At 32.2% G+C, this 27,307-nt stretch overlaps 2 protein-coding genes across 3 annotated transcripts in view; one reads left to right on the forward strand and one right to left on the reverse strand.

Annotated features, from left to right (window-relative positions):
• The window catches only part of LOC113392173 (V-type proton ATPase 116 kDa subunit a 1-like), a 41,495-nt gene extending 28,883 nt beyond the window's left edge, over window positions 1-12,612 (reverse strand). Inside the window, exon 1 of one of the 2 annotated variants that reach the window (XM_064215289.1) lies at window positions 12,462-12,612. In XM_064215289.1, the coding sequence (XP_064071359.1) occupies window positions 12,462-12,534 (73 nt within the window). In that variant the 5' untranslated portion in view covers window positions 12,535-12,612. Of the gene's footprint in view, window positions 1-6,717; window positions 6,862-12,461 lie in introns of those variants that run through there. The other variant, XM_026628454.2, reaches the window with a different exon arrangement.
• Window positions 12,613-23,651: 11,039 nt separating this feature from the next.
• LOC113392199 (aminopeptidase N) overlaps window positions 23,652-27,307 on the forward strand; it is a 31,216-nt gene continuing 27,560 nt past the window's right edge. Inside the window, exon 1 of the mRNA XM_026628492.2 lies at window positions 23,652-23,814. The gene's annotated coding sequence lies outside the window, so the exon portion shown is untranslated. The remainder of the gene's footprint in view (window positions 23,815-27,307) is intronic.

Below are 27,307 nucleotides of genomic sequence, written 5' to 3' on the forward strand. Positions count from 1 at the left end.
AATTATAATAATGAGCGTCTACCGCCTCACACGTGTTTCAGTCACACGTAGAATGTGAAAAAATTTATTGCGTCGAATAATACCGGCGTAGTTCACGAGATTAAAATAGTTTTCTTAGGCTTATTTCTATAGAACGTTTTCGTATTTATAATACTCTACTACTCGATAGGTAAGAACGCATGATAACCGACCAAGTATGATTTTATCCGTGGTTAAATGTTGCGTATGAAATAGAAACCTATACAAATTACACCTGTGTTTCATTTAAGACTTGAAGCGAAATAAATATACATATATATATATATCTGATTGACATACAACACGATATTTTTCAGAGGAATTCCTTATGGTAGAACACTGCGAGATTTTTAAAAAATCATGACCAAACGGGGTTAAGTGAGGGATAATACTTTGTATAAAAAATTTACATTTCTGATGTAAGAAATATGGAAATACGTATTCAGGCTTCTGTCAATGAGTTAAAGACTGTTGTTGATGTTTTTTTAAAATTAATAATCATGCATATAACATAATAAAACATAATCAGCCTGTAAATTTCCCACTGCTGGGCTAAGGCCTCCTCTCCCGTTGAGGAGAAGGTATGGAGCATATTCCACCACGCTGCTCCAATGCGGGTTGGTGGAATACACATGTGGCAGAATTTCGTTGAAATTAGACACATGCAGGTTTCCTCACGATGTTTTCCTTCACCGCCGAGCACGAGATGAATTATAAACACAAATTAAGCATATGAAAATTCAGTGGTGCCTGCCTGGGTTTGAACCCGAAATCATCGGTTAAGATGCACGCGTTCTAACCACTGGGCCATCTCGGCTCTTTTAATAATCATGCGGGTGAAAGATTTTTCAATGCTTTAAATTTGGAAATCAGTCTGAGTGAGTATAAGAAAGTCGGTATGATATTTTTGAAAATTCACCCCCGTACATCCTTGACATTTGACACTTGACACTTACTTCCACTTTAATTTTACTTACGAAATTTCGATAACAGTTTCGTCGACGTTCAAAATGTAATTTTTTCACAAATCCACAGTGAATATCATAGATTAATCAAGCTCTCGACCAATGATATTGCGTCAATTTGTTGTCAAATGTTGTTTATTTGGCTTTTTTCCTGTTATGTTTGGAATAGAGTATACATGCTTTCCGAGGCACGGGGGGGTACACACTTCCAACTTCCAGACACCAGGCTTTTACTGTTGAACCCAGAGCCTCGGGTTTACATATAGCCACTAGATCAACGAGGCAGTCAAATAAACCAAAACCGATTACATGACATAAACCATAAATACATTGTTTCACCGAATGAATCCGAGATTATTGGTTAAAATCTATGTCGTAAGTGGGAAGAAAGAAACGCTAAGGGGCTAAAAGCTACCTTTGTGGTGTGTGGTGGTACCTTAAGATACTGACTATGTCTTCAGTGGGCCATCTCGACTATCTTTTAAAGATTAACCTTAAAAATCGCGGACGCATAATACAGGTACCGTGATCAAAACAACATAAAGTTTACAATAATAAATTTTAAATTAATGACAATTAGAGTTCAAAATACGTTTTACATCTGGGCAATCCAATTCAGTAATCTGGCAACACAGTACGATTCCCAGGCAGACTTGCATTGAGACGGCACTCGGCCATTTATATACCTGGACCACATCCAAAAAGTACTCGGGGATATCACAGATGATCCTATCGGTGTGACATTCTTTTATCAATCAGGTTATTACTGATGCATTAAATATGTACCGGTTTTTAATATTGAACGATTATTAAAGTACGTATATGATTTAATAAACAGTCATATTTGAAATGAGAATCTAGGTATAAATAGGCACAGAGAAAACAGTTGAGTAACTTTTTCTCTTCCGTTTGGTAATCGATTTTCTTTTTTCGGTTTATGTACTTGTTAAGGAAAATAGAACCCTTGTAAGATCATCTGTCTGTCAAGACCCTTTATCTTAGGAATGCGTTGAAGTATAAAAAATGAAATTCATACTAAATAATTAAAATCGAAATATACTTTATTGTACACCACAAACAACAAACACACGAAACACACAGAAAAAAAAAGTAAAACAAAATTATTAAATGTTCTGCGGTCCTTTGAAGGTGTGAAAAATAAAACTTGTAAGTCTACGCAATCGAAGGTACTACTACAAGTAGTACTACAAGGATAGAAGACCGTAAATTTGCTGTTACATCAGTGAGTCGGTACGGAACCCTCGGTGCGGTCTCATCAATAAAAACGGCAAACAAATGTTTTTCTAGAAATTTCCTGCACTGGACGAATATTAGCGATAATAATTGTTCAATATGTTGATAGAATTCGTTTTCGATCTGGCAATATTAAAATACTCGAACTAAATCTCGAATCTTCAATGTATTTGTTCTTGACGTTGATGGCGAAATCATTAATAAAATTTTCATAGAGCATGAAATATATTTGTTGATTATGTTCTGTAAGAATGAAATTTAAAATTAGATTTCGATTGTAATAAATCGATTAGTGGATGTATTAAATGTCACTTATCAATAGCTTCATTTTTACTACGATAATGTTGAAAGTTGAATTTTGAGTTTATATCTTTGAGAATAAGTGTTATATTTCCACGAGTTTAGTCCGTTTGACCTTTAGAAACATGAGGGCAGATAATAATTGTAGGTCAATAAAATCAAATCAAATCAACGGTTGTGCTTTTTTAACTGAAGTTTTTAATATTATGAAATATTCAGTAAGTAACAGACAGTATGTATTATTGTTTTCTTCCTGTCCTTTAGAGAAGGTGGTTTAGAGATGAAAAGTGATTGGGGTGATTGCTAGGCAGAATTTCGTAACACGTGAAGGAAACATCCTCATCATATTTTCATCATTAAACAAGATATAAATTTCTAAAGCTCAACTTAAACACATTGGTGCTTGCCTGACTTTTAACGGCAATATTGGGTTAAGATTTACGAGTTCTTTTTTTTTTCTTTGTAAAAAAAGATTCGCGTGTTTCAACTACGGTGCCACCTGTGAAATATTAGTTTCCGAATAAAGTGTTAAGTATAATATATTTTTTTTACATATTATACAAATTTATTGTTTTACGATCTAGTAAAACAGTACGATCTAGTAAACAGTTAAATTTCGACGATGATCGTACATTTAATAGATCCAACAATACATCAGAGAATACATACAGCCGTCCGAGGTTTAAACACGACCATGTAATTATTATTACAGGAAAGTTACGTTTATCAATTGTATAAAATGTCTAATATATAGGTAAGGTGAGATCTGTCACAAAAAGTAGGCTCTATACGAGCACAATGTTATTATCATTGTAAATTATTCGTTATTACGTATAAATTGTATAGATGTATGATGTTATTTAGCTTTAAATAATCAACGAGTACTAACTCAAACTCAAAATTTCTTTATTCAACATAGAAGCATCACTCTTACTTATTGATGGTTAAATTAAACACTACCACCGGTTCGGAAAAAGGAACACCCTGACCTGAGAAGAACCGGCGTAAGAAACTCAGCGGGTCTTTTTTTTTTGTCAAATTAAGTAGATATAGAATTGTATATGAATAGAAACAGCCAGGAGGCGATCGTTTCATTCACAAGGTGTGCTATCAAACATAAACTCACTAATTGTATAGTAACCTTTCGCACACAAGCGTTCTTTAACAATTTTTTTAAATTTGGCAACAGAAGCATTTTGAACGCTTTCTGGGATCCTGTTGTAGAAGCGTATACATTGCCCCACAAAAGAGTTACGGACTCTATGCAGTCGAGTAACAGGAGTAACAAGATTGTGTTTGTTCCTTGTACCAATGTTATGAGAATCACATTTTCTCATAAAAACATTAATATTTTTCCGTACATACAAAACATTACAGAATATATATTGAGAAGCAACAGTCAATATCTTAATTTCTTTAAATTTATACCTTAACTAACTACTTTTACGCTCTACATCTTATTTTTCTGATGACAAAACAAAAGATGAATCACGCGGAACATTACAGTGGAGCAACAAAAGCGAATACAAATATCCCCGTCGTGTGAAACGACGTGCCATCTTATCAATCTTATACCTACTTAATATGTTAATGATTACCTGAGATCTATTTAACCTTTGATCGAGTTTTTCTAAGCAAGAGATTTCAATTTGTTAATTGTCAAAGTTATAGGATCTTACACCAACATAATTTTTTTTCTTGTTATTTGTTAGGAGTTTTCATTATATTACACGAATACAGGTTATCGACTGAACATCAATCAGCATTGTCACTTTATTCAGCTTCAAGTCTATTTTCGCTTGTATAAATATTTGGCCACTATGTCTATTGTTAATCGCGTTTCAGTAAAGCTATTCTGTAAGAACAAATTCGTAACTCACCGCTGAAAACGATCGTCAAATGTCAGAAGTTATATACGATTTTGTAATAATTTAATTCATTAATTACACATCAAAACAATGAATCATCGTAAGTCGATTGTGTCGCAACTTTTCACTTTTGAAACATAAAAACGAGTTCGAGAAGAATTGTAAAAGCTGTTTACGATTTACGAATTCACCTGGTCAATTATTTTCGTATTAATATTTTTTGCTTTGCAACTTTTTGTCTCAACGTGTTGAAAAAAAAACAAAATACTACCAAGCCGACTGGTATGAAAACTTTTCGAATTTCGAACGAAACTTGACAGGATTTTTTTTTTGGATTCGGTAGTCAACTTGCATCTGAGCAAAGTGCACCAACGCCATTGGACGTTTACAATACCGAAGGACTTGTAGGTACGTTGCCGGTCTTAAGGAAAGTAAAGGCTCTTTGCTTAGTTCGCAATGTTTCATAGAGTGGTTGTGTACATGACATAATTAAAGAAGGCAATCGACCATTGGTAACTGGTAGGTTTTCGCCAAAGAGACTGAATCACGAGTGTAAACAAATTCTTACACTATCAATACCAGCTTCCAGGATTTAACATGTATTGTTATGAGTGCCTGTAGTTACACTGGTTCTATCCTTCAGACTGGAACGTAGCTATAAAGCATTATTGTTTGACATTAAATAATTGGACTGACTGACGTGAACAATCCACGTCTTGTCCCTAGACTACGATTTTGTGCTTTGAAGCCTTATTGTATTGTATGTCATATTTAAGTGATTGTTTACATTATTTATTATAAACAAATAATCACCTATGTCGTCTTCACACTTCAAAGTTCATATTGTAATCAATAGCAGTTTTTTATTTCAGAAATTATGCAATGGTAAACAAATATACTGCCAAAAGCAATATTTTTTATTTTTCAATATCAATACTTATACTCTCTGGCTTCTCAGAAATCGTTTTCATTACTTGTACTTTAATTATCTTCATATTTACAAAATATAGATAAAAGTGAGTCTATTTTCCCCTTTGATAGTAAACAAATATTTGTTTATGCCATTGTCTATGATAGCAATGAATATGTTAATAAGATTTGTTTAAACTACAATGTCTTCCGAATTCCGATAACACACACACGCATAGACACACGCATATGTGTTTCTAGTCAAATGTCACAAGGTTTATCCTCTACATAATTTTTTATACATATCAATATACATATTTTATATCTGTCAAAAATGATTTTCGTTATTTTTTGTTTAAATATCTTCAAAGGGAAAGCGTGCCTTTTTTTCTTCTTGTTTAATTTAAAGTTTAACTCTTAATATCGTGGAAAATATCGTCAGGATTTGAATTGTGAATTGAAAATCTTCCACACGGACTATGTAAAACCTTCTCCTCAAAAGAAGAAGAGGCCTTGGCCCATTACATCGACATGCTGTTCTTTTAACGGATTATGTTTATTTAATAATTTATTGTCGAATTTAAATAAAAGTAATAAGTGTTTCTTTCAGACAGTGTGTGTTTACCGAAAGTCGTAAGCTTGTAAATTTCTCAGAGAAACAAAATAGTATGCGACTCTGACTTCTTCTGAAATTCTGACTCGCACTTGACCGGTTTTTTTTTAACTCTCGAATGTTAACCTGTTTTTTCTTAGAATGTCTTGATTGACTCTTACTGAGTTTTGTAGCAATGCATGCGAAGCTTGATTGGGGATTTAAAGTAACGATTACCGGAATGAAACAATCGTATCAATAGTATTTATAATATATTTAATTATAGTCCAAGTTTTAAAATTAGCTTAAGTTTTATTTGCTCATTTCAAATCGTGCAAAAGGAATGTCCGTAATTAACCTTAATAATCATTAATTAGAATTTGCTCAAGCTCGTAGTTACTTTATTATAATCGCAGATAATAGTTCCATTTGTTTTATATCAGTGTTGGCGTAGCTACAAATACAAATATATGTGTTTATTTATAAGTAATAAAAACTTTTTAATACAGGAAACTCTTTGCTTGTTATCGTTCGATTCGATATGACAAAAAAATATTTATTGCTCGATTATAGTACATAAGAAAGTCTTTATCGCTTTCATTGCCGTATAATAACTGTTTAATTTCGTAAAATAACTCTCACTATACAAACTTGGAATTTATACGTGACTTTATGACGTCTCTTTATGATTGTGAAACATCGATAACTTTTCGTGTCATTTAATATTTTATCGTTCGAATTTCAAAAATATTTCTTTTACGTAAACGATTTAATCGAAAAAAATATGTTAAAATACAACAACTTTACTTACCGTTTGATTTAACACAAAGGATTATAGGTAGATTTTTTACACTGTGTCCACTTTGAAATTGTTTGCTAATTCGTTACACAGAACGGGAGAACACAATTTTTATATATCACTTGTGACCTACGCGCTGACTTCGCGGCGACTGGCGTTTGTCAGTTCCAAGCAATTAATAAATGTTGCCAGTAACCGGGAACAAGTGCTCCCTGTTTTTTTTTAAGTCTTATATTTACTTTTATTAACACCGAATTGTTAAAAATGAACAAAATAGGTTATTTTCCATTATTTTATCAATTGTTATTTGTAAATATATTATAAGAGATAAAAATACATGATGATAACTTTTTTTTAATTTGGTCGAATTTTACGTAAATACTTTAAATTCGTAACCCTGTATATTTATTAAATAAAGAAAATAATTTCAATAAAAATGTTCATCTCAAATAAAGTCACAATTATAAATAGCAATAAATTGCACATACAAGTCCGCTGTCGTTACATTAATGTACGATTAGAAAATGAAATAATAAATGACTCTATTAGTTACGTATAAGTGTAACTAACTTGATTATGATACGTATTGAGTCGCGAAATATAAGGATGAAGTAAAGCGTACGTAAAATTCCTTTGAATCAACATTATTATAATATTATTATTTTAGGTTACAAGTTTTAAGTTCATGAACAAACTAAAACGCGGGAACATTTTTAATCTTGTATCATTTCAATACCTAAGTTTACTTTCATGTAAATGTTTGTTAATTAAATTTGACGTATGGTAATAATTATTATATTTAATTATTTATATTTTATATTAATGACGGTAGGTCTCCGTGCAGGTCCTTTTAGATGCGTACCGCCTACTCATTGGTTATTTTACCTCCATGCAGTAATACTTATTGTTAGTTAGTGTTCCGGTTTCAATGATGAGTGAGTCAGTATAATTGCCGGCACATGGGACATGATACTTTAGATACAATGGTTAGCAGAACATTGACGGTGTAAGAATTAGTTTAGTTCCTAAAAAGAATATAATAAGAATCAATTTAGTTACTTGGTGTTATCAACAAGCTTTGTGCAAGTCCGTCTGGCTAGGTACCACTCACTCATCAAATATTCAACCGCCAAACAACAGTACTCAGTATTGTTGTGTTCTGGGGGTGAAGTGAAGGGTGAGCGAGCCAGTGTAACTACAGGCACAAGGAACATAACATCTTAGTTATCAATGTTTATAGCACATTGGCGATGTAAGGAATGGTTAATATTTGGTACAGCGCCATTGTCTATAGGCGGTGGTGACCACTTACCATCAGGTGGCTCATATGCTCGTCCGCCAACTTATACCATAAAAAAGGTGGTCAGTTTGCCAAACATTAATTGTATCTCTGTGTTAGAGTTGTAAGGGACAAATTGAAGATGTGTTATGTAATCAATAATCATAGGATCTCACACGTGTACTAGTTTATACTTCGCTTCACTGACTTCTATTTTATGGCTCTGCGCGTCGATCCTGTACGCGTTGTTGCGCGAAAGAAATACAATCCAACAAACAGACTTAGAGTTATAAATTAATAATTAGCAATCTGATATATTTGAACTAGATATCATTCGTGGATTCGTATGTGTAGGTGCGTCGTAGATTTGAGGTACAAAGGTGGCCTATGTCTTTTCTTGGGGTTCAAGCATGCTTCATACAAAATTTCAACAAATTCGATTCAGTGGTCTGGCCAAAAGCGTAACAGACAGTTACTTTTGCATTTATAATATTAGTATAGGTACAATCTTAACTAATCGTTTTGTATATTATATTAATTATATAAGTTTATAGACTAAACTTCAACGTAAAAATAATATTTAATGAGATTATAAGACTCGCAGTCAAACAGCAATACTTAGTATTTTTGTCTTTCTGTTTGAATGATGAGTGAGCCCGAGTGACTACAAGCACAAGGAACATAACGTCCTAGTTCTCAAGGTTGGTAGAGTATCGAGGATGGTATAGCCTATTCCAATGGAAGTAGGAAAAAAGATAAACAAACCTTAGAATTAAGTATTTCATGCGATTTGCTAATAACTCAGCTATATTGTGCACTACTAAGAGTTTATGATTAATATATATTTATTTATAAGACAACACTATTACACTTAACTACTTATTTCCACTTTAATTTTACATCCAAAATTCCGATAATTCGCCAACGTTCAAAACGCCATTTTCTCTCAAATCCATAGTGAATATCATAGATTAATCAAGCTCTCGAGCGTCAATTTGCATTCAAATGTTGTTTATTTGGAGTTTTTCCTGTTATAGATGGAATATAGTATATATTTCTTAAAGTGAGAGCGTCTAAGGGATTAAGACGGATCCTTGGGAACTATCTTGTGTGCGCGTAGTAACACGGGATCACTCATCTTATTGTCAGTGTCGTGTAAAAACGTCTATAACCAATAGATATATACTTGGTAGAAACTGTAATCGCCAACTGCGTAGCGAAGTTAATTCAATAAGAAAGTTTTGTTAATTCTAAATTGGAACATTTTCATTATTTAGTATAATGTAAAAGTTAGATTATGTTTGCTTCACAAGTAGGCTTAGTTTTAATTTAAAGTACCAGATGTTTTGTATCCATTAATAAATGAACCTCTGATAGATATTTCGTCTGAACCGTTATTAAATAAACACTAATAAATTTCGATATAATTATATCCAGTATTTCCTTAAACATATTACTTGTGTTCGTGTTTTAGGTAGTAGTTTATGAGATTTATATGTATGTAAACTTTTTGTAGAGCTAACTGTTTGATAGTGTGAAGTTTATTCTCAAAGCCAATAGAGTAGATTCATTAATTATTGTATATAATGACTAAATGGCCTATCATTAGGTTGGCCATTAATTCATATGTAAATTGGGACGCCTTACCATTGGGTAAGGGGTCCCAATTGACACTAATAGTTGTATAAACCACTTCTAGAAACTGTCAGCTAGACATTTTACATTTATATTAAAAATGCCAATTAAATAGATTGTTTTTTATTTTAATTTATGATGTTAGGCTAGTGATCGAATAGGATATATGATAATTACTGGTGGGTCATTCCATTGTGTTTATACAGGCAATCTAAGAATCATAAGGCGTTTTTACACTGACAATAAGTTTTCGACCATGGGATCTGACATATTAGGTATCTTCTTGACACAGAATACAATAATACAAAAATAATATCAACGAGGTTCTTTAAGTTCTTCTAGTGTAAACTTGCAGATATCTAAAATATACTGCGAAAATCTGTGCGCGTTCTTTTTTCATTGTCAATTTATTTAAGAGTTAATAAAATCTCTTAAAACTATGTTGAAGTTGTTAATAGAAATTGACGTACGTTATTATCAAAATACGTCTTAATTACAACGCGATTGTGATTCTCTGGTTATATTGCAGAATTATAACGCCTATTCGCGTTCAATGTGTGCAATGTTAATGTTCGAGTGAATTGTAGTCGAATCGAAAAAGCTGTTTTCCTATTCTATTAACACAAAGAACCAGTTGCGGTTCTGTCAAAGTCAGATCGGAATATAATCTGGATCGTATTGGTCCTTAGTTACGATTAAACTGAGGTTAATTTTTGTTAGGAATAGTTGAAGTTATATGTTTGTTGAATTGGCCTTAAGACTAGCACATAGTCTTACCTATAGTAAAAAAGATTGTTATAATCGGATGTTGTTTTGTTGTGGGTTTTTTTTCTGAGTATTAAACATCGAGTATTAATGCTAGGGCATTAAAATTGTCGGAGCATATTGAATAATCAATTAAAAATGATTTAGTAATTAGTAAAAAGTTCATATTCAATATTCAATACAATCCAATGGAAAAGTATTGATACTGAAATTACACTTCTCAAAAAAAACATTTGTTTACAATAAAAAAAAAAACTTTGTTTTTCTTTTATAAGAAATTTCAATAAGTTTTTAGTTTAACTGAAAACAATGATACTCAAATATTATTATTTAATTTCACTGATGAACATTTTATTGTTGTTCCTTGTAATAAAAGGAACATAAGATTTGCGTTGCACATATTATTTATTAATATCATATAACCGAGTCACAAAGCTTAGAAGCATATGTTATATTAGGAATGAAAAAATATTTTTCAGACAAAGCCGTGTAGAACGAGCGTGCTGTATGACGGGGTCATTGGTCGCGACCTTTAGCCATTGCCGCACCGGGTGCACTCCCATTATTGTATTTATAAACTAACACTAACCACACGATTTTTTAAATATTTATAATGTGTCAGGTCAGTAGTCATTGACTCCGCAAGAAACCTTTGAAACTAGTATGGTATGTGCCTTGTGTCTGTGATTAAAATAGCTTACTCGCACTCAAACCAGAACATACACATACTAAGTATTGCTGTTTTGAGGTAGAACGTGATAATGAGTGGGTGTTAAACATTTCTAATATTGTTTTTTTTTTACAATTATTGATTGTAGTGAACTATGTTAAATTCCATATGTACTGAGTGTTCAACCTATTATGGAGTGAGTATCACTCGGCTATCTATATGATAATGGTAAAATTTTCAACGTTTACAATTGCTCGTGTAAGTGTGTGGTTCTTATGTGTGGCTTTGTTTAGAGATTTGTGGTATCTTGGCAAGCTATATCAAATCCATGCACAGAAGTTACGGATTAACGTGATTTTTGAAGCACAGGAGTGTAATTCCCATCCTTATTTTGGGCGGCTACTGAAAATTTATTTTTAAAAGAAATGAATATATGGGATCGTAATCTGGTGACCTCGTGACTTGCAGCCAAATAAGCTAATCACTGGAGTTACACGTAAATCATATTTAATGTCGTAGAAAACTCAATTAAAATATACGTAAAACATTTAATGATTATTTTTACAATAGTGAATAGTATTACATATCCTGACAGCAATGGGAATAACTCTGCACGGGCTATCTTCGTCTAATCCAGTTAACATCGGCCTCTATGGTTGTACTGATTTCCTTTCTTTCCGAACAATTTTAATAAAACGAGGGAGCGGGGTAGGATCTTGTTAAAATGGTATTTTATATATGGGTCGGGTCAACTATACCAATTACGTCTACTATTTGCATTTAGCTTTAAGGCCTTTTTAATCTAATGATATGAAGAAGTTTTATTAATAATAATATAAATTGTATTTTTTTGTGATCTATCACGACTTTTAAATGTAGTTTTCCTTATAAAATATTAAGTTTTGCCCTAGTGTTCTAAATTCAAATTACTGTCATATTGTAGTTACGATATACCCTTAATAAAATCTATTAAGTAGGTATAGGGTTTATCCCGTTATTTTTGAGCACGAATTATATTGAAACAAAATTATATGATGCTGTCGTTCTTAATTTTATTAGGACGTGAAATAAAGATGACGATGTTCCCTGATTCTATTTACTTCAACCATTCGCTGCGCAGAAGATATAAGTGCTCAAACATTTAAGCAAACATAGGTACACTCTCTATGCCCTCAGTCTTATAAACTAATGAAGCGACAACCAGTAGGACGGATAAAATGCATGTGCTATCTGTGTTTTTTAGGACACTGGAAAGTTAACACGTCCAACTTCAAAAGTACAGACTGCGTTTGAATATAGAATATTTTTACTGACCCGACTTGGGGTCTGTTCTCAAGTTCTTGAATTGTTCAACCTTACAAATTAGCAACGAGGTAGACTAAAAAAAATAAAAAAAAAACTACGTACCAAGTATTTCTAATTGTGGAGCATACGTTTCTAACATAATTTCCTTCCCGTTACTGCTCTGTTCCCCGTTCATCTTGATACACTAAGAGGCAATACCGTTGCAAAATATTAAATTATTGCAATTATGTTAATATTAAAGAATGGTTTAATTCTATAGAGAGCTAGAAAAGTAATGAACAATTAAATGATTAAATTGTTTTCAATTAACATCTTTCGAAAACATTTGCGATAAGATAATGAAGTGCCACTTGGATATATCTCAAGGTACTTAATGGTGTATGTTCTGATTGAAAGTTTGATTAAAATTAAAGGTGTTACTTTTAATGGAAAACAAAATCGAGGCCTTCGCGAAGGTTTGCCGTAAATTTCGTAAATGGTTATCTTTTCCATGCATCGGTAACGTTTCTTACAATCCTTAGATACGATTCATTACTGACAGCACTCATGACAATCCGATATTTGATCCACAACCATGTTTTCTTGACATTTTATTTTTAAACAGCAAACTATAAAATAATAAAAAACGTCTTGGCCTTTATTATTCACGGCCAACCCCGACCTATTCGTCACAACCTACGGCATGTCACCTGCTTTGATCTAAAAGGTCAGGGCTTCATTGCCCAAAAGAGATGCGTTCAACTACGAGTAATCCGACAAATGACACTTATTATGTGAACAGCGCCCCAATTCTAGTAACAAATTGACAGTTCATCGCCATCGAATCAAAACGTAACCGTTGACGTTTAGTCGAGTACCTATTATAAACCACAAGTAAACTATACACTAATAAACATAGACATAGTTGAAGTAACATTTACAAGATGCGGCATTATCCCTAAAACAGCGATCTCTTCCAGGCAATCATGAATTAAAGAACAGAAAAAAGAAAAGTAAGGGGTATTAATGGTAATAATTCAAAATCTTTGTAAACTAACTGTAATTTTCAAGTTATTGTAAATTTTTAAATTAATTAACATACAGATACACATGCTGTATATATATAATAAGATATAATTTATATATCAAATAAAATTAAATTCTCATTCTCTTCATCCAATAATGGTATATTGGATACGACCGGAAGGAGTTCAAACGCAGGACCAACGTCTTCACTTTTATTTCGAGACCACCGAGCTTTCGAGAATTTCTTATTTCTTATTCAATAGTCACTAGACCATCGACGCATCACCACGCATATACAATCACAGCAGCATCCGTTTTGTTTACACGATTAGATTTATCGAACAAAATCGAATGCATATTAAAATGGCCCGTAAATATTTGCAAACGAATATGCACCTGTGATGTAATGCTTGAAAAAAAAAATGCTCCTTCGGACAGTATCGTGACATCTAACATTTTATGTAATCGTTGAATTTTACATGACCCGTGATTAGCTACCGTCCTAAGCCCTAACTCGTCGTCGTAGTATATAAATGTAATCTTTTGAGTGTTGTTTAAAAGTTTTATCGATAAAAATTGAAAAAGCTAATTGCCAAATGGGCTACCACTGCAATATAAGTAAATTAATATCCCATTGCTGGTCAAAGGTCTCCTCTGGAAAAGAAGGTTTTGAGTTTATTCCAACACGCTTCTCCAATGTGGGTTAAGGATATACATATTTCAGATTTTGAACACATGCAGGTTTCCTGTAGATAATTTCCTACACCACTGACTACGAGATTAATAAACATACTTGCCCGATTTCAAATCACAACTTAAAATTCATCTACATACATAGAGAAATATAACCATTCATAGTTAACACTGTTATTGTCAGCAAGGGATGCGAGCAAGTATGGCGTTACGTCTCTTGTGTCTTTAACTTCGCTCGTAACTTAGGTCTGTTAATTGTACGGCATCTACCGAGGTGTGCTAATTGGGAACAGTCTAACTGTTACTACATGGAATTGTATATGAAGTCAAATCAAAATAAAAATCTTTATCAATTTAGAAGCGTTAAACTTGCTTATTTATTGTCAAAATCGACCAGATTTTCCGAAATAAACACCTCAAACCTGAGGAGAACTGGAGAAAGAAACTCAGCGGTTTATTTTTGTATCAAATTAAATAATTGTAAACTACAATAATATATATATTTTGTAATAACCTGGATGCGATCTTTTCATTCTTAAAGTGTGCAATCGTCTAGAAATGAATTACTTCTGTAACATCCTTTAGTACACAAACGTTCCTTAACTGATATATATATATGCATAGTTATGTGGAATTTGTTTTAGATTTACTAAAGACCATTTTACTGTTATATGTAGTATTTATGTATGACGGACCATTCAGTAAGCGCACTCGGATAAAGAAGCTTGATAGCGCTTTTTTTGGCTGGCATATACATTATATCAGGCTGAAATCTTAATTTTTCTGATGTTGATAGAATTATTAAAATCGGTTCAGTGTTTTTAGACTTTATAGGCAACAAACAAAAGTTACTTCCTTTAATATATATTTGAAAATCGAACATTTGAACAAGCTATCATTTAAGCTAGTGAGGTGTAGCATAGTACATACCATAGAAGAAAATAAAATACGAAAGAACGAATCTTTTTCATTCAATCACTCGCAAAGTTCTTTTGAAAAGAATGAAGATTTTATTAAGCTATATTTGAACGATACAGAATAGACTTAGTGTGAATGTACGGAGAGTAATTTCGTAACGAAACGATATAGCGAGTTCCGTCACACAATTGTGAATGAGGATGTATGTATCTTCATGTGCTAGATTCTAGACTATGGTTGGCAACAGACAGAAAAAATAGCTCTTAAAATTATAATATCAATATGGCTGTTCGTTATTGTGGTACAATAGTACAATTTGAAGCCAAATGTCGAAAGAGCTGGTTAAGTGTTTCTAAGTACAACATGTTTGGTGACAGGAAATAGCCACGCAGCAAGGCTTATAACTAAACCATATGTATGTCGCTTTGTCGTATGTTATACGGAGGAATGAGGACCATGTTGTGAGAAAGGTTTTGAGAATGGATGTGGATGGATATAGAGGTAGGGGGCGACCAAAGAAACGATGGATGGATTGTGTGAAAGACGATATGGTTAGAAAGAATGTTACTTGTGAGATGACGTTCGGCAGATAAGTATGGAAGAAGAGGACATGCTGCGCCGACCCCAAGTAAAATTGGGATAACAGCAGGAGGATGATCATGTCGCTTTGTCGTAACACAAGAAAATCTTAATTGAAGGTAATTTTTCATGTGCTAATTTACGCTCATAATTAATTTTATGCTCAGCAGTAAAAACATCGTAATTATACCATAATGAGTTGGATGAAATTCATCCTCTTGTAAATGTAATATTCTCTTGTGCTGAAATATATGAAATAATTATGAGATCGGTAGGTTGGAACGAAGAGGATTTTTATTAACAATTCAGCGTGAATTGAAAATTTTTAATGAAAAAAAAACTAGGTTTAAATAATATTATATAAAAAGGTATACAATAGAAAGAGACGGAGAAAAAGAGTCTTCCTCTTACTAGAGAAGAGAGGAAGTTCCCCTGAAAAGCATAACGGTTTTTCCTTACGTGAAGATTTCTGCCAGTTCACTCTACTGTAAGGCGCGTAGGACTTCGTTCCAAAAATAATATTATAAAATTAGTTTGTTTCTTTAATATATAACTTAAGTTTACAATAAATGTATATTCAGCTGAGGAAACCCTTTTAAGTTATGAAGTTAGCTTGTGCTAAGGGTCTCTTCCATATATTAAATCAGTAAGTTCGACTACAAACTATTCTTAACCAACACCAAAATATTAAAGAAAATAGACTAAAAAAAAATATACACCAAACTGTTTTCTTAAGAGGAGAACTATCAATCAGAATTTAGAGATTTTTATGTTATGTTCTTTTTCTCTGCTAAAAATAAATATAAAAAGCATCTTATGTTTTGATTTTCGCAGCATAAAATCATCCTTATATCTCAAGCAAATGGTAAAATATATATATATATATATATATAAAAGGATATATTCATAATTAGAGATATGAAATTGTAATGTTAATATATTTTTTTATGTTCGTAAGGAAATAAATAGAACGAAAGAACAAAACAATGAAACAATTGCGAAAATTTTACAAGAAGAAGATCCATCAAAGCCCATGTGTACTACGACATATAGAACACTTCATCAAGCTGCACGATTGCCACTTATACTAAAAATTAAATTGCTATCCATTTAATTTTTTCCATTACAACGTTGAGTCTATTGGCATCCACTCCTTAGAATAACATATTTAGGGTTTGCAATTAACATAATTCACTCGGAACATCATTTCTCCGAACAAAAACTATTAGCTTAACCATGATATAAAAATAGGCTCAGAAATGAATTTGTACGTCACGGCCTGTACTGTTTATCGCTTTGCCGACAGCCCTAAATATAAAACATCTGAGAATTGTAAGCGCAATAATGCGAATACAATGGTCAGACGCTGATATGAGGCAGGTCGTCTGGTGTAAATAATACGTGGGCAATCCGTGTTATATTTTTATTTGTCGTATGTATTTCTAGTAATCTTCGTTCTTTTTTTATTACACCGGGGAGGGGGGGGGGTCTTGCGGGTGCGTTTCCGGCCTTTTAGGAATGAGTACGCTCTTTTCTCGAAGGTTCCCAAGTCGTATCGGTTAAGTTTAGTGGTCGTTTCGTCAATAATTGCTATGATCAACGACCACGAGATACTAAATAGTTTTTTCTTTGACTAATTATATAAAGATGCTATTAAAGGACAAGGCGTATAATTATAAAGCCAAGCTATGTTATTAATTAATCGATTTGTTTACATATATTTGGTTTTTCTACTATTAACATTGTTATTCAAATGAATGAAAGTGTCAATGATATAGTTCATATTTATTTCATACATTTTTCATTCTTTACCATTAAAGAGAATAAATATGAATTATTTCAAAAGCCCGCCAAATACTCCTTTATTTATATAACAGATAAAATATCCTAAGATCGTTTATAACTCGGTGATTTTAAGAAGTAGATGAAATATTTAAATCGATGACGCAACAAATTTCTGGAATTGTGACTGTTGTACTGCAATGTTAAAGTTAGATCCTATGGCTCACAATTTTTGAATTTTTATAGTTAAGTCCGTATGTACTAATCATTTTACCTATTTTCAACTTATATTTGACATAACATCATTTAAAGTTATTGTGGTTTATTTATTAAAGGATACATGGTGCCACGGACTTGGTTACGTATATAGTTTATTTTGGTACATAGTATTTACGAGTATGTATGACATTCAGTCGCCGCACGTGGATTAAGCAGTTTGTTAGTGCTTTTTCTTTTAGCTTGATTCACAAAAAGATAATTTCAGACTAAAATCTTTATCTTTCTGATGTTAAAAGAATTATTAAAGCCTGTTCAGTAATTTATTAATATATTGATTACGAACAAACAAATCTTTTCTCTTAATCCTAGGGAACCGTGTATTGTTCGGAATAAAAAGTAACCTGTATTGTCATTGTCATGTAATTTTCTGATCTCTTAACTAGGTATTACTATGCAGAAAAATCATATCGAACCCTAGCCCCGTGAAAAACAAAAACAAATCTATTAATCCGTATATTTTTCCGACATAAAAAGTAACCATTGTACTATTTTATACATGAATGATATTCGACTAAATGAAGTACCAACTTCCTGTTACAAAAAGCATGTTGATTTGTTCGTAGGTGAGACATGGTGACTGATGGACATAAATGAAAACGATCTATAATATAATTAAAACAGTTACGTAACAAAAATTTCAGTAAATGGTAAAAAAATGTTTGCAAAGTGTTCAATAAAAAATATAAACACTTAAAAAAAATGCCTTTACTGCGCCATCTAGTTTCACATTAACTAACTTACTGACTGTTTCCGCTATTTGCAACTTTTATTATACAAATTTACTAAATCTGTCGATAGATGGCGCTACTTGTAACTATGTAAATAACAATTATTAATCGGTCGTATTATATTTTTAATTGTAAAACGATAATAAGTATAATTAAGAAATAAAAAGAATCAACACATTAATTGTAGGACAAAATGAAATTACTTGACAATTAAAATCTTCTGAATTCGATTTAGCCTTCTCCTAATTACCCGTTATTAGAAAAATATTTCCTTTTAATCTTACCTACAATTTATGTAATTTAAATGACAACACACTGTTTCTAGATAAAGAAATATCTATAAGTAGATTCTTTTTTTAATATTTACTTTTACCTAAGAATTATTTTACAAAGTAACTTTATATTCTATCGCCTAACATTAAATTATTCGTTAAACTAATATCTTATTAAGAATTTGTAATGGTTAAGTTCTTAATGAGCGAACCAGTTAAATGTGATCTCTGAGCTCTCATAAATAATTATTTTTCATACCAAGATAATATATATATCTAAGTACAATTGTTTCCAATTAATTTACAGACCTAGTTCAGCGTTCCGACCATTTTTATGTAATTTGCTGATTTTCTCCGAATAATTGCAATCTACACAGAAAACGAACTGTAGAGATTATTTGATTAAAGTATATGAATATTTTATAAAGCGATCATTAAATTTCATTATATATACATATATATAATCTAATCTAATTTCTGCCTCTGTCTTTGCTTTCTTCTTCTAAACCACTCAACGGAAGTCGATACGATTTTCACTAATTGAAATTGAGATGAATGAGTAAGGTTTGTGTATATAAAATTTGAAAATATTGTGTGCGTAATGGCTGAACTATTTCTAGTATTTTCTAGTTTTATTTAAATGAAATGTTTTGTATGCTTACATGGCTATCGCTGGTTAAATATTAGGAGATACATCGATACTAGAAAATTGTGGGTCTTCTAATGTGTCTCATAATAACTATTTTAATCTTATTATAAATTATAACTTATTTGAGGAGTTACTTTCTCCTCAATTAATTGTTAATAATTATTCAAATAAATATATTAGTATATAAATATATTGAGTTATTTAATATAGATTTAAATTGCTTTTTACATTTAAAAAAAATCGGATTAATACTTAAGGAGAAATTAATCAAAAAACAAATACGATCGCTTTAAATTTAAATTATCCTAAGTATCCACAAATTATCCAAAGGAAAATTTTTGCTCTGTGGTTCATAATAAAATTATTAATCAAACTAATTTTTATAGTATTCATATATCTTCACACTAGAGAGGAGGTTCAGGAATATGAAGCATATCAAAAATAATCTTTACAACGAACGCGTTACCGGTCCTGCGGACATAGATTCAATAACATGGCATATACCATGGCCATTATGGTCTCAGGTGCCTAGAACGCGTGCATCTTAACCGATGTTTTCGGGTTCAAACCCAGGCAGGCACCACCGAATTTTCATGTGCTTAATTTGTGTTCATAATTCATCTTGTGCTCAGCGGTGAAGGAAAACATCGTGAGGAAACCTGCATGTGTCTAATTTCAACGAAATTCTGTCACATGTGTATTCAACCCGCATTAGAGCAGCGTTGTGGAATATGCTCCAAAACTTCTCCTCAAATGGAAAGGAGGCCTTAGCCCAGCAGTGGGAAATTTACAGGCTGCTAATGAGGCACCTGAGTGCAGTGTTTATCAAAGCTGCCATTTTAATATCAGCCAAAGAAGTTGCCTATTGTCATAAAGACATATTGCCATGACGCAAAATACACAAAAGGAACCGGTCCTGCGGCAGAGGAATTTTGCTGCAGCGTCCAAAGTCTTGTATATCATCCGAGTGGACACACAGACAGTTAATCGCTATGAAATTTCAAAGCAAAAAGGGTGCTGACGGAACTACAACTTCGCTTTAACTCGAGTAGAGCCATGTTCAAGTTCGTCCTTCAGATATTTGAACAGCATAAATCCGTCATCTTCAACCCAGACTTTTCTCCGACAGGTTGTGTACAGTAGCAATAACAAGAATTTCCACCAAATGCTTTTAAATTTATCTAACTTTATAATATGTATGTCTATGATGGTGCTATTATGTTCCTTAATACCTGACAATAAAGGATACAATAGAATGAAAATCGTTAAGGCACAAGGTGAGTTTACATGGGACTATGTTATTGTGTTGTAATGATACGGGTCGACTCTATTCCTATACCAAAACAGCTAGTAATATGTAGCCTTACACTTTGACAGTAGAATAATTGATTAATAGATTGTAAACAAGCCATCGGTATAGCAATAGTCCCTTGTAAAATGTATAACACTAGTTATCGCCTGCGGCTACACTCGCTTTTATGTTGTTGAGTTGGGTGTCAGGTGTAAGGCATAAAAAAGCCTATGTCCTTCTTTGGAGTTTAAGCTTGCCTCGTACGAAGTTTCATCAAATTCGGTTCAGTGGTGGCCCGTGAAAGAGTAACAGATAGACAGAGTTCCTTACGCATTTTTAATATTTAAATAATTACAATTAATTTAACAACAATTATGTGATCTATCTTCCACCATATACCTATTATATTTTTTTATCAAATCTTATATAATATAAAAGACTTATAGCTAACTATTCTGTACCTATAGAAGCTCCCTTTAAGTATCAAGATATAAATTTACATAAACTAATGCAAACAATCATGAACTGTAATATCATGTAACCATGTTATGAACAGCCTGTATAAAATAATAATTGAAGTACTTAACTTAGAACTAGTCACGTGGGCGACAAGACCAACACCATAGATAATACACTTATACTAGCTAACCAACACTGTCCCCATAGACCAATCACAATTCTTTTATATCTCGGTTGACACAATATAGGACTTACCTACTTAAAATAATTTTACACCGACCCTCAATGATTGATTAGTACATAACACTTGTATTAAGGAGTAAATATTTTTCACAGACATGATTCAATTGCCATTAAAATCACAATATTCTATCACGTCCATCTTAACCGATGATTTCGGGTTCAAGCCCAGGCAAGCACCACTGAATTTTCATGTGCTTAATTTGTGTTTTAAATAATTCATCTCGTGCTCGGCGGTGAAGGAAAACATCGTGAGGAAATCTGCATGTGTCTAATTTCAATGAAATTTTGCCACATGTATTCCAGAAACCCGCATTGGAGCAGCGTGGTGAAATACGCTCCAAACCTTCTCAAAGGGAGAGGAGGCCTTAGTCCAGCAGTGGGAAATTTACAGGCCGTTAATGTAAATGGCTATACCATTAGTTATTTAGTAACAATTTCTTGTTTTATAATGGACTAATAAAAAAGGTGCTCTTAATTAAACTTTTATTCAATTTGACGTTACACGTATTTGTTTTCCATTCCGCAAGGCAAGCCAGTTCTAAGCAACTGTATTGAAATTTTAGTTAAAGTAAAAGTACTCAAAGGGATATATAAGTGCTCTTGCATGTATAAATACATGTACGTAATAAATGTTTTATGAAAAAGAGTAACTACAGAGTTTTTTACCGATACTTCTCAGTAGAATTTATTGTTCAAATTTATAACTTCACATATATATAAAAATATGTACGTAATTTATACTAAAAATAAAGTTCCACAGACGTGAAATTATCTAGAGATTAAAGTTTCGACGTTAAAAAATCTTCTTCCTAACATTGTATAGAATACAAACTTGCACGGACGTTCCTGATACTACAAAGGCGATAACTTAAAATTGGATTTCCGAAAATCCATCACCGAGGCGATGAAACGGGGGACGCACGGAGATGTTAATATTCAAAACACTCCCGTTTTAACGGTGTTCTGAACATGGTTGAAATTTGGCCATTTTCCGTGAACGCAGTTGTTTATGAAAACAAATTTTATTGCTATGCTATGGAGGCATAAGGAAAATAAAAGAATATTAAAAAAAAAATAGTGTGCAATTCATTTTTTGTTTGTCTGTTTGTTGTGACGCAATTTCGTTTACATTTAGATTCGAAAGAAGTTTCACTTCCACGTGGTTTTATATACATAATTTCTTGTATGTGCTGAAAGCTGTCGAGTTATTTCGTCTGGAGTCAACATTAGGCGGATATGCTTAACATAACAACCTTTTGTCATTGCTTTTTTACTTATTATTAAATAGCTAGACCTTGGGAAATGATATGTTATGTCCCTTGTGCCTGTAGTTGCCTGTTTACACTGGCGTAGGGTGAGCCTTCAAACCAGAACAGAACAATAATAAGTGCTACTGCTTAGCGGTAGATATCTAATGAGTGGGTGATACCTACTCAGACGGGCTTGCACAAAGCCGTACCACCGAGTATAATTCAATTTGGAAGATTTGACTTAAAAATTGCAAAACAACAATTTTAATAAAAGCTTGTAAAAACATTGCTAGTGCTTATATCTTTGGCAGCCTATGAGTTTTTTTTAATTTAATTTACATGTTCGATTGTTTAAAAATTGATGTTATTTTATTTGTTCCATTTTCAAAAGTATTTATAGCAGACAGGCAGACTTTCAAACAGGAGATCAGAACGTGTTGTAGTGACACGATGCGCAGTATGGGATTAAATCATACATGCTTTGAGGTTTTGGGTCATTATTAACTTGACCCACAAATTCTTCAGAATCTCATCCATAAGAAGAGTTGGGTTTAAGATTAACAATAAATATAAAAACGAAAATGAATTGATAAGGAGCAGTTCAGTCAACAAAAGGTTAGGAAGGAGGAGAGAGATGGTGTAGTTATAAGACGTGAATTTTAACTGATTAGTCTGAGTTGAAGTCCGGGCTAGCTGCTCTAAATTTTCATGCGCTAATTTGTGTTTATTATTCATCTAGTTTTCAGCGGTGGATGAAACCATCGAGAGCAAACCTGTGACGGATAAGAATCTTTCATGTGCATCGACCAACCCGCATTAGAGCAGCTTGGTGCGGTAGGTTCCAAGCCTGTTCAAAAACACGAGAGGTCTTAGCCTAGCAGTACAGTCAAATTGACCCAAATATATATAAAAATGTGCCTTAGAAGAAGTTTACTAAAAGTAGTAAAGTTGATTTGTTTAATTATATGACAAAATCAACATCAAACTGTACATACTATACGTATATGTATTAGTTTTTACTAAAACATCAGTCACATCGTAGTTTCATCGCCAATAAAAATGTCATCTCCGAATTGAATATTGGAGGTCGAACGTCGAATGCGTATCTATTAAAACTCTTATATCCCATGTCAAGTATCCCTCATCTTCCCATTCCACCGAGGTTGGAACTTGGGTGGCACAAGGCAGTCGCGATTCGACCGCGGCGCGATTCGGACGTCTGTCTCGTTACACACAATTCCCGCCTTTCGTACAAAAACGATTTACACATCAATCAAGGGACACAATGGATACCGTGAGAATTACAGGTAATTTTTTTTTGTTTTTAAATAAATTGTCGTTTTATTGTTCGTGGGAAAATAATGAAGCGTTTACACATCTCAAACGCGATGGAGATAAGCGTTTGACCACTTTAACTTGATAAGCTTTCTTTTAAAGAATAATTCTTATAATTTGCAGTTTCGTTATTAACTAGATGTAAACAAATATAATTAAATATTTTTCGTCTTAACAATCGGCGTTAGTTATTAAAGCAATTTAACAATATAATTAAGTTTTTTTTTTAATATTTAAATTCGTTAACTGTTGCGTGGAAAACATATTAATTTATTGTAAGTTGAATTTAGAAAATACTTAAAATTTTTCGTTAAATTAAATATTTAAGAAGCATACTAAATATGTCAATAATCAAAAGGGCAATTAAGATAATATTAATTATGTATAATTAGAGCTTCAAAAAAATCTTATTATATAGGTTATTACTATAAATTAAAAAAAAAACAATTTAAAATCGAAACACTTTTTACGAGACGCGATGTCTGATCGAAATGTGAACTTGTTCTTTGACCGTGAAGTTGTAATTACGGTTGTAACTTCCAATTTGTTTACATAAACGAACGTTTTACTTTGATTGTTTACCTTATGGCAAATTTTATGCACTTAATTTTGAATGCCTTAAATGTATTCTATACGAAGAATGCTATTATTGTTGTTATTTTGTTTAAACACTAGCGACCCGCCCTGGCTTCGTTAGGGGGGCAATTTATTAATAACGAATTATATTATATGATATAAATATAATTGGTATCCTATCCCTCAAATATAATGTAGCTTTTTACTAGTGGTTTTGTTTGTAGAATTGGATCTATACTTCCCGAGATTACTCCGTACAACCAAACAAATGTTACATTCTTATGATATTAGTATAGAGTATGTATTAATAATAATTACGAGTATCGTATTCAATAGTCTTTTACAATATTATAAAAAAAATATTATAATATTATTATTATAAAAAAATTGTTTCTTATGTTACAATTATATATTAGTTTTATCCAAGTCAATAGTGTTGTTTTGTGGTAATTAAAATCAAATTATACTATTTATGAGTATGCTCCCAAGACGAGCTCTTTTGCGTAATTTTACATGATTACAAAAAAAAAAAAATTATTAATAATTGGTTTAAACGACTAACGTTTTTTCAACGTTTGTTATCTCAAATGTTTTTTTGGGTTCCTTTCGAAAGAATTTATGCATAAATTCTGTATATGTGGTGGCTTACCACATATTCAGATATTTATATAGTAAAAAAAAAAGTGGGAAAAATCACGTAAATAAGTTTACCAACATAGTTTTTTTTTATAATAATATAATGTTTACAATCACCCGCCTTTTTTTAAAGGTCGTTTGTATCAACTTATAATTATTTAAACATCAACGTTCAAAATTACTTAGTAAACTATACGACTATTTTAACAGAACATTTGAAAATAAATAATTTCACTGTATAAACGGTATTACCAGCTCATCTAAGCTGTCACCCTTGCGTAACGTATTAATTCAAAGCTAAGCGTTCGACAATGTGAGCACTGGTTGGTTTTCTATTGCCTCAATATAATAATACTAAACTTTGGTTACACTGAGCCCTTTGTACGCCTCACGTTTCGTAGGGGAGAAGAGCCCTTTAGTGTAACAATAGGATAGCTCCGTGAAATATGCTACAAAGGGGTCACGTGAGGGGATGCACTAGGCCCCTTATTTTAAATGAGCGATACCGTTGTTATTTATTAGCCGTCTGCGTATCTTATAGATAAAATCAGGATTTATACTTATTTTTTACTAAGTATATCTGTGGCTCTTTTATTTATATATTTTATATTACTCTGTTAAAGAAACTTTGTCGTAGTTTCAAACTGATTAATAGCAATTAAAAGTTGTTCATGGAACATGGAAATATTTATTTTACCAGTAAACAATTCATAGCAGGCCTTTGTGTTGGCTTATCTGGGCGTGTTCCACCTACTCTCCAGTTCTTCTACTGTTAAGCAGAAGTTCCTAGTAGTCCTGTGTTTCGGTTTGCACTGTCAATGATCCAATATAATTGTAGACCCATGAGACATAATATCTTGTTTAACATTGTTTGCGGCGTATCAATCGTGTAAACAGTGCATTAGTGGCTCAAAGCAAGCTTTCCTAAAATCAATTATAAAAATATATATTATTACAATTACACCAGTAGTACACAATTGTATTTATACAATTAATTGTCATTTATGTATGATTTATTGGTTAAATGAACAGACTTTTTATAGTTTTATGTTTTTTTATCTGAATTTCTAATATCTAATATTATTTCAAGTGTAATTGACGAGACAGTTATGTAAGATAGCAATTCAGTATTTTAGCCTAATTGAAAGGCCTTTGAAAATGTATATTTGTGTATTCTTTTAAATAATTCAACCGTCAAGCTTATTTGCCTTTGTCTTAACTTTTATTTGGTGTATTAACTGGATGATGACATGATTATTATCCGTCTAATTATAAAGAGTATAAAACTTTCTGCTTCTATCTGTATCTCCCCTTACTTCTTCTACGCAGAGACTTCATCTAATATTCAACAGATTATATTACTCTTTTTACTTACTGAAGAAGTAAATACCGTACATGAATACGGTTTGAATTTGTAAATATTTTGTTAAAAAACTATATAGATGATATTTTATTTAAAAAAAAAACTCTTTGCTAATACATGGTTAACGGTTACTAAGCCTTAGGCTGTACATCAAAACAATGAATGGAAAATTGTAAGTCATAAAACGATCTCAAGAAAAGTCATTGTATATGGGGTACATAAGTAAATTCTGGGGCATTTAATATTGATTAAAGTTGTCTTTTAAACTATATCATTCGAATAAATACTTTAGGAGATATAACTAATTCCAAACAAATAAATCGTTCACTGCGAAACGGTTGGTCTTGCTGACTGTAACAATAATATTGTGACCTTGCCAGTTATATATAAACTAATAAATCAATAAATATTATAAAATTAATATATCATCTAATATTTTCTAGTTAACTTATCGTTTTTATAATTAGTAAATTACACTCGTGCGAAGCCGAGGCGAGTCGCTAATAATCTATATATAGAAATGATATAAAATATTTGATATGAACTTAAGGATAGTTTTAATTCACATTAATGTATAATTTAGACACGATACTAAGTACTTAGTTGAATTAAAATAATGATCGTTGGTTGGACATATAGATCCTTTAGTAGTACTAGAAATAGACATAGGATTATGTCGTCCTCACTGATATCGGCAGGGGTTGGGTTAGGTTAGGTCCGCCAACTACGCAGAACACACAGATGCAGTCGCTATTACCTATTCTTATTATCCGATGAGACTGCAGCTCCGATGAGACCGGAAAGAGTTCAGGCGCAGAAGCAACGGCTTTCCGAGACACAGGTGTGTACTAACATCCAGACTCCGGGCTGTTACTGAGAACTTATCGATG

The sequence above is a fragment of the Vanessa tameamea genome, chromosome 7 (assembly GCF_037043105.1).
Source record: "Vanessa tameamea isolate UH-Manoa-2023 chromosome 7, ilVanTame1 primary haplotype, whole genome shotgun sequence".
Lineage (NCBI taxonomy): Eukaryota > Metazoa > Arthropoda > Insecta > Lepidoptera > Nymphalidae > Vanessa > Vanessa tameamea.